General features: G+C 48.1%; 1 protein-coding gene across 4 annotated transcripts in view; it reads left to right on the plus strand.

Moving 5' to 3' along the window:
- The first annotated feature begins 6,243 nt into the window (after positions 1–6,243).
- Positions 6,244–16,335, plus strand: part of Nadsyn1 (NAD synthetase 1) — a 30,689-nt gene continuing 20,597 nt past the window's right edge. For 2 of the 4 annotated variants that reach the window (XM_052761504.1, XM_052761507.1), the window contains exons 1-5: positions 6,482–6,641; positions 8,476–8,536; positions 10,350–10,466; positions 12,706–12,759; positions 13,301–13,390. In XM_052761504.1, the coding sequence (XP_052617464.1) occupies positions 6,557–6,641; positions 8,476–8,536; positions 10,350–10,466; positions 12,706–12,759; positions 13,301–13,390 (407 nt within the window). In that variant the 5' untranslated portion in view covers positions 6,482–6,556. Of the gene's footprint in view, positions 6,365–6,480; positions 6,642–8,475; positions 8,537–10,349; positions 10,467–12,705; positions 12,760–13,300; positions 13,391–16,335 lie in introns of those variants that run through there. The other 2 variants (XM_052761505.1, XR_008222985.1) reach the window with 2 other exon arrangements.

Here is a 16,335-nt window from a genome sequence, read left to right on the forward strand (position 1 = left end):
CAGCTAGCCGAAGGGTGCAGGCCGCTGAGGCCCTAGCCTGACAGACCAACAGGCCCCCTGGTGGGCAGAACTCAGTCACACCTCGGTTCCTAGGAAGGTGTTTGGGTAAAGCCCAGCCTGCATTCAAGCCGCCTGAGCCTTAACACAGCAGCTGTGAACAATTTGCACAGGATTGATTCTCTCTTTTCCTCTCTTTCCTCCACGCCACCTATTAGTTAGCTGTAGTCGGCCCCCTCCCCTCCGCGCCCCCTCCCAGAGACAGTCTCCTCTGCTGCCACAACAAAACAAACGGAAAACGAAAGTGACTTCAGCACTATTAGCCACTGTCTGCGTGCTGGTGCCCCAGCGCCCAACAGTATCCTTTATTGATCTTTCTTCAAACCCTGGGTTCCAGTCAGGGTACACATTTCAATAGAATAATAGGTTATGCAGAATATGGGGGTCGAGGCTGTCGAGATGGTTCAGCAGTTACAGTACATAACTGCTCTTCCAGAGGACCAGGGTTGCAATCCCCAGCACCCACATGGTAGCTCAACCATTAGTAATTCCAGTTCCAGGGCACCTGGCGCCCTTGACATACATACATACATACATACATACATACATACATACATACACACACACACACACACATGGTCACCCCAGGAACTGGAGTTGTGAGCCAACCCGTGGATGGTGGGAATCGAATCTGGATCTTCTGCAAGAACAGCCAGTACTCTTAATCTCTGAGGCATCTCTCTCACCCCCACCTTTCTCTTGATTAATAAGTAAATGAGTGGAGTGATATTTTGAGACTGGTAAATATAGTGTTCCCTAGCAACCTTTGACCCTAGTGACAGAGCATTCATTGAGGACACTTGGGGCATCAGTTACTTCTTGGTACAAAGAGCTGACTTGATTTCATCATTCCTTCAACCTTAGTATTAAACTATTATTTATTATTTGATAGTTATCAAGAGGTCAGCTCTTTAACTTTGAAAATTTTTAAGAATTTCTGCCTGGCAGTGGTGGCACATGCCTTTAATCCCAGCACTCGGGAGGCAGAGGCAGGTGGATCTCTGTGAGTCTGAGGCCAGCCTGGTCTACAGAGCGAGTTCTAGGAGAGCCAGGGTAACACAGAGAAACCCTGTCTCGAAAAAAACAGAAAAAATATATTTCTTATTACTACAGTGCCGTGGTTCTCACCCTTCCTAATGCTTCAACCCTTTAATACAGCTCCTCATGTTGTGGGGACCCCAACCATAAAATTATTTCGTTGCTACTGTTATGAATCATAATTTAAATATCTGATATGCAGGATATCTGGTTGAGAAACACAATGTGTGTCTCCATTTGTGGGGTAGGGCACACGCTGTGACCTACGTGTGGAGGTCAGAGAACAACTTTGTGGAGTCAGTTCTCTCGACCTTTGTGTGAGTTTCAGGGCTTGAACCCAGGTAGCCGGGCTTGCACTGCAAGGACTTTTCCTGCTGCCCCATCTTGCCAACCCAAGCCATTCAATTTACTTTTATCCGGATGGACCAGTGGGTTTCTTTCTTTTTCTTTACTGACCCTGTGTTGTGTGATCTCATATTTGACCAGTGCAGCCCTTTCAAGTTGGATCTTGCAGGGGTGTGTGTATGTGTGTGTGTGCACTCTATGCCTGCGCATGCTCACATGTAGAGAACAGAGGCCTATATCAGGGATATTCCCCTATCTCTCTTCATCTTGTCCTTTGAGATAGGGTCTCTCACTGAACTTGGAGCTCACTGACTGGCTAGGCCAGTGTGGCTATTTTTGAATGACATGTCTTAACCTTCCTTGAGAGCAGTACCAAGCTAGGTCCTAATTGTCTGCCACGCAATGTGCCAATCACTGAAAGGAGTTTTGCAAGGCAGCTGGGGGTGGAGATGGGCAACTGAACTTCCATCCACTCCTGGAGGGTAGGTAGGATTTAGAGATTTATGGAGTAGAGAACAGGGCAATGAAAGGCATGGGGGAAAGGAGGGAGGTGAAATGCCTTGTGGTCTGTGTGTGCATTGTAAAAGCATGGTTTTGATGAGGGCATGTGCTCAGAATGGCTGTAGCTTGATCTGAGGTTGGAATTTTCAGCCTCTTAATTGCAAAAGGTCACCCATTGGTCACACAGGTGTGCCCATGAGAAGAGGTGGGGTGGGTGTGTGTGTGTGTATGTGTGTGTGTACACCTGTGCATGTAGGTCAAAAGGCAACTTGGGTGTTGTAGGGAAAAGGGGCTGGCTAAAGAAACCCACCCTGACCCTGGAGCCTAGAACTAGGGAAAGATGGCTCAGATAAGGCCAGTGAAAGAAACACAGTTTGGCTCAAATCGGAGCCATCTCTGCCCTGGCCAACTGACTTGTGAAACCAACCAATCACAGAGCAGGACAGTAGAATCCTGGCCCTGGGGCCCAGAACCAGGGAAAGAAACACAGCCTGGGTTGGGGACCTGAGCCAGAGAAATGACAAGTTTATCCCCAAACCCAGAACCAAGGAAACATGCCCTGACTCTGAAACTAGTACCAAAGAAACACTCCTGGTCCCTAGAATCGGAGTCAGTGAAAGAAATGTACCCTGGCCTTAGAGGCAGTGTCAAAAAACCAAAAAAAAGGCCAATGAAAGAAACACAGTTTGGCCCTGAAATCAGGGCCATCTCTGTCCCTAACCCACAAAACTAGCCAATCCCTGGGCAGAAAAAAACTGACTAATCACTGGTTGATTCTGCCCCCAAGACATCCTATATAAACCACCCTGCCTGGTCAGTTGTGGGCTGTTCTCTCCACCCTGGTAGAGGCAGCTACTCTCCTGGACTCCACCTTCTCAAATAAATCTCTTTCTCAAAAGAGTTTTGAGTGTGAAGATCTTCATTCACCCGTGTAGAGAAAACCCTTGCTGAGATATCCCTCAGTGGACAGAGCAAGGAGGAGCTGAACAGAAGACCCTTGCTGAGATGTCCCTCAGTGGACAGAGCAAGGAGGAACTGAAAAAGTACCACTTCTCTCCGGAGCCAGAGATTGCTACATTTCTGCAGGGGTTTCCCCTTTTGCAGAGTGAAGTAAAAGAAGCAACATCTTAGGCCGGAGAAGCAGAGCTCTGCTAGGAAGCCCCCTTAAGTGGGGGCTGAGCAAAATTCAGCCATAGCGGCTCTCCAGGAGAGGAGCAGGATTGCTATATCCTGCGGGGAGACCATCCCCCACCACACCAAGTATAACCTGACTTTCCTGAATAGTCAGGATATCCTTGCCTGCTGAAGCAGTTCCAGGCCTGACTTTCCCAAGAAGTCAGAAAAACTTCCCCTCCAGGGTTGGGCTGTCTCTTTGCAGCTCCAGGCGCCAGAACTGTCCTAAGCAGCTCAAGGTGTTGCCTGACTCCCCAGATAGTCAGGACACCTTTCCCCAGAGTTGCAAAACTCACATTTTGGTGCCAAAACCTGGGACCAAACCCACAGATTGTAACAAATTTAATTTACTTACAGGTGTCATCCCCCAGCATCTGTGAGTTTTTGTTTTGTTTTGTGATGAGATCTTACCAGCATGGACCTTATGCCAAGCAGACTAGGCTGGCAGGCTGGGAGACACCAGAGATCTGTGCTCTTTGACTCTCCCCTATCCCCACCAGCTAGGATTATCAGCAGTTGACACCATGCCAGCTTTTAAAAAAAAAAAAAAAAAAAAAGTGTGTTCTAGGGATCAAACTTATGTCTTTCTGCTTGCAAGGCAAGCACTTGACCAAATGAGCCACCTCCCCAGCCTAAGAGCTAAGTGGTTTTGATAAAACAACAACAGCAAAAAAAAAAAAAAAAAAAAAAAAAAAAAAAAAAAAAACCCAAAACCAAACAAACAAACAAAAAAACCTGCCTTAAAGTCTCTGAAAAGTAATTTAGCAGGCACTGTCCTCATACTTCACATGTCAGATGGGCCTTCTGTGGTAAAGCTAGTGGATGCAGCCCAGCTGTGTGACCTCCAGAATCAGCCACATTTACAGTCCGATTCCAGAAGGTAAAATAGGAGGATCATAGGGGAGGGGTGTCTCAGGTTAGAGAAGCGGAAAGAACAAAGGTTCTCAGAACACTTCCCTAATGGAAGTATTACAGCTGAAGGGAAAGGCTTCCCCAGTGGAAGTTGTCTTAGAGTTTTTATTGCTGTGAAGAGACACCATGACCACAGCAACTCTTATAAACAAAACATTTAATGGGGGGGGGGCTCCCTTATGGTTTCAGAGGTTCATTCCATTACCATCATGGCAGGGAGCATGGTGGCATGCAGACACGGTGCTGGAGGAACAGCTGACAATCCTCCATCTTGCAGGCAACAGGAAGTCAACTGACTATCACACTGGGTGAAGCTTGAGAAAAGAGACCCCAAGCCCACTCCCACAGTGACAAGTGACACACTTCCTCCAACAAGACCATACCTACTCCACCAAGGCCACACCTACTAATAATGTCACTCCCTTTGTGGGAGAGCATTTTCTTTCAAACCACCACAGAGGTGTTGCTTCTCTAAGGGGGAAACTTTCTCCAACGGAAGTGTTACAGTTCTGCTCTGAGGGGGAAAGTTTCCCTAATGCAGATGTTACAGCCCTGCAGGGAAAGGTATCCTGGCAGTTGGGAGCCACAGAATATCACAAAGTCACACTGCACAATAACCTAATGCAAGAGATTTATTGGAAGAGACACAAGAGGGTGGCTGTCTCTCCTTGAGTGAGAAGCTGCAGGGAACTGAGCAGGACACAAGCCTACATAAGGTTTCTTAGGGGAGGAGTTTTCCAGGGTGGGGATTTCCAAGGTGGGGATTGGTGAGATTTCAAGCCAAGCCAGGAATTGGTGGGATTTAACACTCAGGGATTGGTGGGGTTTGGTAGTTTTTCAAACCTGGAAGTGGTCTTGAACCTTTTACCCTGCAGGTTCAGTTTGCCTCAGTCCAGACCAGGGGAGTTTGTTTTCTGGTGCTTTCCAGAGTAGAGAGGACTGTCCTTCCATAGAGACAGATCTTCCCCGAGAATGGTTCCCAGGCTCCTGAGAGTTGCTTCTGAACTGTGAACGATTGACGTGTGCAGTCACAGTGTAGGGTAAAAAGGTCCAAGTTCACTTCCGGGTTTTGAAAACCCACCAATCCCTGGGCTTGCCCCAGGCTCAGGACTTGAAATCCTACCAATTCCCACCCTGGAAATCTCCACTCTGGAAAACGCTGCCCCCAAGAAACACTATATAAAGCCTGCCTTCCCACTCAGTTCTCTGCTGCTGCTTGTCCAAGCAAAGGATCCACTCTCTTATGTCTTCCCAAGAAATCTCTTATGTGAGGTTTGTTGTACAGTGTGACTTTGTGGTATGCCTTAGCTCCCAACTGCCAGGATACTTTTCCCTTCAGAAGGACAACACTTGTACTGGGGATATCTTTCCCCTCAGAGCTGTAACTCTTAGCACACAGGACCTCCCTTTGACAGGGATCCAGCAGAGTCTGTAGCCCATCCATCAAGGCTCTGATCTAAGACATTTCTTAGCACAGTCTGAAGGGTTTGGATTGGCTTTTGTCCGAGGGAAAAGGGCTGAGGAGAAGGGATCTGACCTGGAGAAGCGCCATTGCATCTACCTTGCTTGGGGTACGGCAGGCACTGGCCAGAGAGATAGAAATGAGGAGGGGCTCAGGGCGAAGCACGTGTGGCTATGAGAGTGTTTACCCAACTGTGCTGCCTATTTTTATGCCCGCTTGACACAAACTAAAAAACCCCTGGGAAGAGGGTTTTTCACTTTAGGAATTGCCTGCATCAGATGGGTCTGTGCAGAAGTTTGTGAGGCATTTTCTTAACTGATTATTGATGTGGGAGGGCCTGGCCTTCGGTGGGCGGTGCTACCCCTGGACTGGTCGTCCTGAGTGGTGTAAAAAAAAAAAAAAAAGGAGTCTGAGCAAGCCTTGAAGCAAGTCAGTAAGCAGTGGTCGTCTTTCGGCTCTGCTTCAGTTTCTGCCTCAACTTCCCTACATAAGAGACTATAAGGCTGTAAGGTGAAGTGAATTCTTTCCTCCCCAGCTGCTTTTGGTCACGTGTTTATCACAGCGACAGAAAGCAAACCAGACAGGTGGCAGGAACCTCTGGTGGCAGGAACGAGCCTTTCATGAGATACCAACATCAAACATGGCTAAGGCGGCCATGGAGATGGTCCAGGACAAACTTTTGGGGGCGTGGCCCTGCGCTCTGACTTCTGGCATAGGCGGGGCTCCGAGACAGCCTGGCCGCGCAGGCGCGCTTCTCGGGCTCTACTTGGAGTCAGAGGGGCGGGGCCTCCCCAGAGGATGCTTTGCTCAGGCGCGCTGCGGAAGAAAGAGGCCGGGTGTGTGTGGCTGTGAAGGGCACAGGGGCGAGGCTTCCCGGTAAAACGCTCTGCGCCGGCGCACCTCTCGAGTGGGGGCAGAAGCTGGGCTACAGGAGCAGAGGGGAGGAGCTATGGCGGGCAGAGGGGCGGGGCCTCTAGGAAGGACGCGCTGCGCAGGCGTAGGCCGAGCAGCCGCGTTATAGGCTGCTGTGCATTGTCCTGTGTTGCATCCAGGAACCAGCAAACCAGGATGGGCCGGAAGGTGACCGTGGCCACCTGTGCACTCAACCAGTGGGCCTTGGATTTTGAGGGCAATTTCCAGAGGATTTTAAAGAGTGAGTCTGGGGTGGCGGGGGACAGGAAGAAGCCAAAGTCCCCAATGATCAGGGTATGGCACTCAAGACCAGCCCAGGAGAGATTCATAGAGCTGGGCATGGGAACAGATAAAAGGGTAATGGCCTGGCCCTGTTGAGCTTTCAGGGGGACTTCCTATTGGGGGACACGTGGAGTAGCAAGGCGAGAATGGAAATGGACATGTCCTACCTGGCTGGGCAGACACAGCCCTCAGCCATCTTCTAGGATCTGATGGGTCTCTAGTGTCCCTTGGAGAAGAGCTGCCTGTCCTAGGAGCTGGTTGTGTGGGATCTATGGTCTAGGGTCCCTGAGGACATTCCTGGTAGATGGGCATTGGGAAAATGCATACCGAACCGAGAAAGCAGGTAAAGGGTGAGCTCTCAGCTCAGAGGAGTGTCGTTGCCACTGAATATCCATGTATTGTTGACATTCATGTCAGCTCACCAAAAAGATAGAACTGTTTCTACCACGTCCAAACTGGGGCCACTGGGTAGAGCTGCAGATTTCCCACTTCAGGTTGTCCATGCTGAGCTGCCTCTGTAAGAAAACTAAACAGGAACAAGAGGTAGCCGGTCAGCTTTAAAAACCAACAAAACCCCACATTTATCATTGTTTATTGCATGTACACATGCTTGCTTGTCATGGTGTGCATGTGGAGGTCAGAGGAGAGCTTGCAGGAATCATTGTCTCCTAACACCATGTGGGTTGAAGGCAGCAGTTCTCAACCTGTCAGTTGCAAGCTCTTGGGGGCTGAACGACCCGACCCTTTCACAGGGGTCACATACCAGATATCCTGCATAACAGATATTTGCATTATGATTCATGACAGTAGCAAAATTACACTTATGAAGTAGCAATGAAAATAATTTTATGGCTGGGGGTCAGCACATGAGGAACTGTATTAAAGCACAGCAGTAAACTCCGGTTGTCAGGCCTTGCAGCAAACACCTTTACCTACTGAGCCATCTGGCCAGCCCGGGTGGCTTTGTTTTTTAAAGTATATTGACCTGCTTCTGTTGTCAGAGTGTATGTCTTTGGGGTGAAGATGGTCTCCCTTGCCTGCATGTTGGCAGCAGCTGTCAACGTGGGGTGGGTGCTGGATGATGGCTCACTCCTAGAGTTGGAAGCCTTCACATCCTGTCTACAGCTTTTTCCTATAGCTAATCTGGGTGTCTGCTTATTGATTACCTACAACGGTATGACTTACCCATCCCCAGTGCTAAGGTCACTATACCCTGATGCAGAATACTTGTTTATACCGTGTGAAGATGTGTCACTGTGATTGGTTTAATAACGAGCTGAATGGCCAATAGCTAGGCAGGAGAGGATAGGCGGGATTTCCAGGGAGAGAGAGAACTCTGATATGAAGAGAGGCCGGCAGACGCCAGCTAGATACAGAACAAGTCACATACACTGTATGGAGGAGAGGTAGCCGAGCCACTTGGCAGAAGGTAGATTAATAGAAGCAGGTTAATTTGGATTATAAGAGCTAGTTAGGGAAAAGCCTAAGCAAAAGGCCAAGCTTTCATAATTAATACTAAGTGTCTGTGCCATTATTTGTGGGCTGGCAGTCCAAGAAAGTCCAACGAGAAAGTACTAGTACACTACCCTCCCTGTTTCTGATTTCCTGCAAGTGTATACAGGTGTGTACAGGTAGGTGCCTGCTGTCCTCTGCTTTTAGCAGAACTGGCTGCAGTGGCCTGTGGACACGACAGAGCTTGGCTTTGGCCGTATCTACTGTAGCACCCTGCTTTTCCTGCCCCTGAATGTGTCCTAGCTGCTGAAATCTTTCTCTCTCCCTCTCTCTCCATATAGGTATTCAAATTGCCAAAAACAAAGGTGCAAGATATAGGCTTGGACCAGAACTGGAAATATGGTATGGCTAAGCACACTGGCATCCCACCCCTGGGAGGGCAGGTAGTGGAATCAAAAGATGGGAAGAAGAGGGGCAGTACTGAGAGCAGAAGAAATGTAAACCCTTTAGGATGTCAGCAACCTGAAAGTGCGCCTGGGTCAGGGCAGGACAGGGAGGCTGGATAACTCCAGGCTTCTGGTGGGCAAATAGAGGGGCAAGGTTGGGCCAGGCTGGAGCTGAATTCAAAGCCAGGCTGTGTCACCTTCCCTGAGGCTTTGGTTTTAATGTTCTTCCAACATTCTTCTGCAGATAGCTGGTCCCAGGGTGATGGTACTGAGAGGCGGGGCTTCGGAGAGGGGATTAAATCACCATTAGTGGCATCTTATATAAAGGCCCCAGAAAGCCTATTTGCCTCCCCCGTAAGACGCCACCTGCAAGGTGCCCTCTTTGCAACTGCTCAGGGCCAAAATGCTGAGGAGCGATGAAGGGGCCATATTTGAAGCAGGGAGCAGTCTGTAGCAGACATGAGTTCTACAGACGCCTTGACTTTGCAGCTGCAGCCCCAGAGCTGGGTGCAGTGGGCTCCCGTGGTATCTTAGATGGCAGGTCAGTACACTGAGACATCTCCCTAGATTTTCATTTTCTTTCTTTTTTTTTTTAATTAAAAATTTTTTTAGATTTATTTATTTTATGCATATGGGTATTTTGCTTGTACATCTCTCTGGGCAGCACTTTCATGACTGGTGCCCACAGAGGCCGCAAGAGCATGGTTGGATCCCCTGAAATTGGTAGTTGTGTGTGAGCCAGATGGGTGTGAGCATCAAACCCAGGCCATCAGTCTTGGTGGGAAGTGCCTTGGCCCACTGAGCCATCTTGCTAACCCCATGTTTTCATTTTCTATTTGGCCATAAAGAGATTTCATCCCATCATCTCAGCATCTTTTTTTTTTTTTTTTTGGTTTTTCGAGACAGGGTTTCTCTGTGTAGCTTTGCGCCTTTCCTGGAACTCACTTGGTAGCCCAAGTTGGCCTCGAACTCACAGAGATCCGCCTGGCTCTGCCTCCCGAGTGCTGGGATTAAAGGCGTGCACCACCACCGCCCGGCCATCTCAGCATCTTTTAATGGTCCCTTCCTGGTGCCCTTTTCATGAGAATAGAGAAACCAATGACTTGATTTCTTCTGTTCTCTTGCTAGGCCAACCCCTTGTGTGACCCTGTCCAGCTACAGCTCCTTTCTGGCTTGGGGTACCTGTCTGTCTTTGAGGTTCCCCACCTCCTCTTTGTCCCCCTCCCTACTTTGCTCTGATGCAGCAGTTCTCAACGTGTGGGTCGAGACCGCCTTGGGGGGGGGGGGGTCACATACAGATATTTACATTCCAATTCATAACATAGCGTACATTTCAATTCATAACATGACAAAATTACAGTTATGAAGTAGCAAGGAAATAATTGTATGGTTGGGGGTCATCACAACATGAGGAACTCTGTATTAAAGTGTTGCAATATTAGGAAGGTTGAGAACCACTGTTCTGATGTCTGGACATAAGGGAAACAGACATGTACTTCTCTCCCGAACTTTTATGTTAGTCCCAAGGCATCCTCCTCTTCATCCTCCTGGATTAACCTGCTTCACTAGTCTAATGTCTCTCCATAGAACCCTGACTCTGTCCCCCATGCCATCCAAGAGTGTCTGCGCCTCTCATTGAATTTGTTCTTAACAACTCACTTACCTGGAAGGCCCTGGAAAACCTGGCCCCTGACCCAACCTGTCATGGATGCCCTGGGTCCCTCCTGGTTGCTCCTGGCCCCTCACTGGCCTGCTCCCTCTCTCTTCAGTGGCTATGGATGTTGGGATCATTATCACGAGTCAGACACCCTCCTGCATTCGCTCCAAGTCCTGGCTGCCCTTCTGGACTCTCCCATCACTCAGGATATCATCTGTGACGTGGGCATGTAAGTGCCAGCATGAGGCTGAGAAAGGGGAAACTTGGAGGAAAGGCAAGTTCAAGGGAGTTCTGTACCCAGCACCCCTTCATTCAGGGCCATGGAGTCCAAGTGGGACACTAAAACCCTTAGTTAGGTTGAATGTAGATTTTGTTCAACCCTATAGCCAGCCACTTATCCTTCCCAAGGCAACAACTCTTTGAAGCAGTTTTTGAGTTCTTCAAGGAGTTTCTGGGCACCCATGAGCACATTCCACACAAATGCAAGCTAAATGTTCATCCTGACACAGTTTTCTTCATGGTAAATTTGGGGGAGCTTCTCCTGGGGACATGCCATCCATGAGCCTTGAATGACATGGATTCCTCAAGTATGACTCCACCCAGCACACTGGAACCTTCTAGTGTGTGTCTGACCATGCTTGGCATAGTGGTCCCCTGTCGATGGCCGCTGCAAGAGCAGCAAGTGCTGTGCACCATGCAGCCTTTTCCCCAGCCCTGATTGGCTCTATTACCCAAGGAGTTCAGTATTTTCCTGTTTGGTGGTCGTCGTGTACTGTTGGGGAGTTGTCTAGTTTGGGAGCTCTATATACAACTATGTCTTATTTGTTTGGAGAGTTCTTTGTATATGAAGAGCCACAATATGCTCCCACATGAAGAAAATGTTTCCTTGTGTGCTGCCTACTGTTTAATTTTGCTTCCCGGTTAAACTTGAAAATGTCTGTGTGATGACAGCGCTGATCATTATCTTGTAGTGTCTGTTTTTCTTTCAATGCTTCCTCTAGCTAGAAGACCCTGTTCTTTTGTTTTTGTTTTTTGTTTGTTTGTTTTGATTGTTTGTTTTTGTTGGGTGGTTTGGTTCAGGATTTTTGTATTTTTTTTTCTAATTCTTTTAATTGCATTTACTTATTTTGTATGTGCTTGTATGCCACCGCATGCATATGGGAGTCAGAAAATAACCTGATGGAGTCAGTCTCCTCTTTCACCGTATGGGTCCCAGGGATGGAACTCAGGTAGTCTGCCTTGGTGGCAAGTTCCTCACCCCTCGGAGCCATTTCAGCACCAACCAGTTTGGTTTCTTTGAGACAGGGTCTTATATAACCCAGGTTAACCTTGAACTCTGTGTAGCTGAATATGATATCAAACATCTAATCCTCCTGCCTCCACTTCCAGAGTACTGGGATGAGCGTGCTGTCTGAGGCCCCTGCTTTACACAAGTCATCTGTATATCCAGTACTCTGCACACCCTTGCACAAATGGCACCATCCTTAACATGCTTTACTTGGCTTAAGAGAGGCCTGGAAGCCAGGATGTCATAAGTTTTGCTCACAGTGGCAGTACATGACCGTGGTTAGGGCTAGGGGGTGTTGACAGATGAAGGGCAGGGTGCCCCTGCATGTATCCTACCTGTTTGGGAGGAAGGATTAGGGCAGGTCAGCCTCTGACTAGGGGAGGAGGCAGCGGAAGCAAGCAGTGATGGGAACAATCACCCTGAGCTCTGGGACGTTTTAGAAGAGGGAGCCTTGTTTCAGAACACTTTTGAGTTTAATCTGAAAGCCTCAGAAGGGTGTTGAGAGTCTCTCTAAAGATCTGAGGAAACCACACACCACCACAAAGCATCCAGGGGCTGGGGGACTGCTCACCCGAGTTGGATCTCCAGGACCCATGTAAAAAGCCATATACATCAGGATGCCTTTGAAACCCCAGTGCTGGGAGGTAGGATAGAAGGGTCCCTGGGGCTGGACCTGTGAGCCCCAAGTTAAATGAGAAACCTTATCTCAAGAAATAAGTAGAGAGGCTTAAGAGATGGCTTAATGGTTAAGAGCACATGCTGCATACCTCCGAGTTCAGTTCCAAGTACTTATGTCCCAACTGCCTGTAACTTCAGCTCCAGGAGATCTGACACCTCTTACCTCACTCATGTGTACATACATGCACAAGCGCATGTGTGTATACATACACAGGTGCGTGTATGTAGATATGTGTACAAATACATACGCATTCCCAACTGTGTGTGCACATGCACACATGCATGCATGAACGTACATACACAAAATCAAAAGTAAAGGTTAATCCTAAAAAACCTAAGGTAGAGCTGGCTAAGGAGGACTTCTGATGTTGACCTCTGGTGTCCAGCTGTGCATGCATGGGAGTGGGCCTGTCTGTACACAACAAAGGAACACATGACTCTAGTTAGAGCCACCACCTCTGCTCAGGGTGCTCCCGTGACGTGTCCTCCCTCCTGCTTGCAGGCCTGTGATGCACCGGAATGTTCGCTACAACTGCAGGGTCATCTTCCTCAACCGGTAAGTGAGGTGGGAGGAGCGGGGCTGGCATGCCTGTGCCTGGCTCTGGTGGGGGCTATCTTGAGGGGTGCCCTTAGTGAGTGCAGCATCCCAGCAACTCCTGTGAATCTCCTTCTCTGGGCCTCAGCCATCTCACTTAGGATAGAGGAGGAGACCCAAGGTTGGGTTTTTTGGGCTTTTTATCCTTGTCACCTGGACAATAAAGGTGAGGAAAGTCTTCTGGCCACCCCTCCCCCAACACACACACACACACACACACACACACACATACACACACACACACACACACACACACACACACACACACACGCTTCCAGCAAAGTGCACTTGTTGGCTAATGGAATCATGGAGACCTTTTTTTTTTTCCCCAAGCAGAAAGCTCAAGCGTAGAGAGAAACAAAAAACAAAACAAAACAGATTTGCTCAAGGCCCTGGTCTGGAACCAGCTCAGCGGCCTCACCTTATCCTATGGGGCACGTTTCATGGCAGAGGCCTGCTTGTGCCAAGAGGTTGGTGTGAGCAGTCCTTTCACCTCCTGTAGGAAGATCCTGCTCATCAGGCCCAAGATGGCCTTGGCCAATGAAGGCAACTACCGGGAACTGCGCTGGTTCACCCCCTGGTCCAGGAGCCGGTGAGTGGCAGGTGCTTCGGTTGCAGTGTGTTGGGACCACACACACCAAGTGTTCACTAAATGTCCTCAGCACATGCAGCCTCGGTTGGGAGGTGAGCCACAGAACACTGTGGGGGTGGGAGGACTATTCCTGCCATTCAGACATGGCCAATTCCATGCTGTTAGTTCAAGTCTGAGCCAGTAGACATCACAAGACCTTAGCCGTCAGTCAGTGGTCCTGGTCACTTTTAAGTGGAGGGACACTGTGTCTCAAATTGTCCTTTATAGCAAGGACTCCCAGCGTAGCCCATTTGACCTTTGGGAACAGTTTGTTCTTTGAGGGTAGAGGGCCTGTCCTGTGCAGTATATGGTGGTCAGAGGCATCCCAACCTCTGAGTAGAGTTTATTAACCAAAATTACCCCTAAGCTAGGTAGGCATGGTGGTATACACCCATCATCCTGGCACTTGGAGGTGAAGGCTGAAAAATCAGGACTTCAAAGACACCTTTGGCTACATAGTGAGCTCCAGGTCAGCCTGGGGAACTCAAGACCCTGCCACAGAGCAAAAACTGATTGTCCCAGACTTTAAAAAAATGTTTCCTAGGGGGCAAAATGCCCCGAGTTGGGAAGTCCTGCTCTGTGTTTTAGGTTATTGTCTTAGTCGGTGTTCTGTTGCTACGAGGAGACACCATGACCATGGTAATTCATATAAAAGAAAACATTCCATTGGAACTTGCTTATAGTTTCAGAGGTTTAGTCCATTATCATCATGGCAGGGAGCATGGTGCCATGCAGGCAGACATGGTGCTGGAGAAGTAGTTGAGAGTTCTACATCCGGATCCACAGGCATCAAGAGAGGAGAGCCACTGGGCCTCGCTTGGGCTTTTGTAATCCCAAAGCCCACCCTCTATTACATGCTCCTCCACAAGGCCACACTTCCTAATCCTTTCAAATAGTGCCACTCCCTAAGCATCCAAATATATGAACCTATGGGAGCCATTCTTATTCAGACCACCACAGTTACCCCCATTTATAATTGGCTATTATCCCTGTGAACAGGGTCTTTAGCATTATACTTTAAGTGGTCGACAGCTGACCTAGGAAAAGGATTGGATTCTGAGGGTTGCTGTGTATTTGAGGGGCTTGTGAATTCTGGCCCTGTCTTGTAATTGTGTTGATTTCCTTTGCTTTTCCATCAAGTAGAACTCTTGCATAAGGAGCACCTGATGTGATTTCTTTCCATATTTACATTTCTCAGTCCATCTTCTTCACTTTTGCCAGCCAGCATTTGTAGCTAGAGTTTTCCTGCCTGGCCCACAGTTAGGACAAATCTCTCTCACCTGCCAGTCCCACTGCCACTCAGACCCAACCAAGTAAACACAGAGAATTATAAATTGCTTACAAACTGTATGGCCGTGGCAGGCTTCTTGCTAACTGTTCTTATATCTTAAATTAATCCATTTCTATAAATCTATACCTTGCCACGTGGCTCGTGGCTTACCAGCATCTTCACATGCTGCTTGTCATGGCGGCGGCTGGTAGTGTTTCCCCGCCTCAGCCTTCCACTTCCCAGAATTCTCCTCTCTCCTTGTCCCGTCTATACTTCCTGCCTGGCCACTGGCCAATCAGTGTTTTATTTATACAGAATGATATCCACAGCAAGTGTTTCTACAACATTTTAGATTATTCCTAGAACAGAAGGCTTGGATTTCTGCCTTCCTTCTAACTAACTAGAAATCTCCTTGAGTTTCTCCGTTTGGCTTCAGACTTATGTCTCCACCACCCTTTGTTTTCACTGTGAATTTTAAAAAACATTTTATTTTTATTTATGTGTTTGTGTCTGTGTGGGGGTATGTGCACATAAATGCAGAGCCTACAGAGGCCGGAAGAAGGCAATGGATCCTCTGGTGGTGGAGTTACCGCCAGTTGTTAGCTGCCATTCCCAGCTGCTGGGACAGAACTCAGTTCTTGACTGCTGAGTCAACTCTACAGCTCTGCCTTTTTAAAACGGAGAATGAATGTTGAAGTCCAGTTTGAAGTCCAAATAAGTCAGGTGAACAGAGAGAGTAAACCTTTGTGCCCTTGCTTAAATTCCAAGTGAATGTGGGACATTAAACTTGGATTCAGCCAGGCGGTATCTTTAATCCCAGCATTCAGGAGACAGAGGCAAGTGGATCTCTGAGTTTGAGGTGAGCGTGGTCTACAGAGAGAGTTCTAGGACACCCAGGGCTACACTGTGAAACCTTGTTTCAAAAAAAAAAAAAAAAAGCCCCAACAATAAACAAGCAAAAGACTTGGATTGAGTTTGTTAAGGTTTATTCAGAAATTGACTTACTTTCTAGAATTGTATGCCAGTGCTCTGTTAGAGGTTTTTTGTTTTGTTTTGTTTTGTTGGGGAGTGGTGTATCTCTTGTGTTGTGTTTTGGTCTTAATATTATGAGGTTGTTTTCTTTTTCTGTGTCCTGGATGTGTTATGAGAGTGCTATATTATCCAATTACAATGTATTAAAATTTCCCTCCACATAAGAATAGGTGACACACACCTTTAATCCCAACATACAGAAGGCAGGGACAGGCTGAGCTCTGTGTATTCAAGGCCAACCTGGTCTGCATAGTTCCAGGCCAGCCAGGGCTACACAGTGAGACTCTTATCTAAAAACTAATAATCAAGTTAAGAATGAGGGGCTGGAGAGATGGCTTAGAGGTTAAGAGCACTTACTGGTTGCTCTTCCAGAGGACCTGGGTTCAGTTTCCAGCACCCACAAGCAGCTCCCAACTGTCTGTAACTTCAGTTCCAGGAGATCTGATGCCCTCTTCTGACCTCTGTGAGCACCTGTCCTCATATACACATGCCTACACACAGACAGACACACATGTGCACACATAAATACAAATTTTAAAAGTATCTAAAGTAATGGCCTTTCCAGAAGAAGCTGGCTTCTGAAAGTTGTCCTCTAGCCTCTACA

This window comes from Peromyscus californicus, unplaced genomic scaffold, assembly GCF_007827085.1.
Source record: "Peromyscus californicus insignis strain IS unplaced genomic scaffold, ASM782708v3 Scaffold_4__1_contigs__length_199733344, whole genome shotgun sequence".
In the NCBI taxonomy this organism is placed as follows: Eukaryota; Metazoa; Chordata; class Mammalia; order Rodentia; family Cricetidae; genus Peromyscus; species Peromyscus californicus.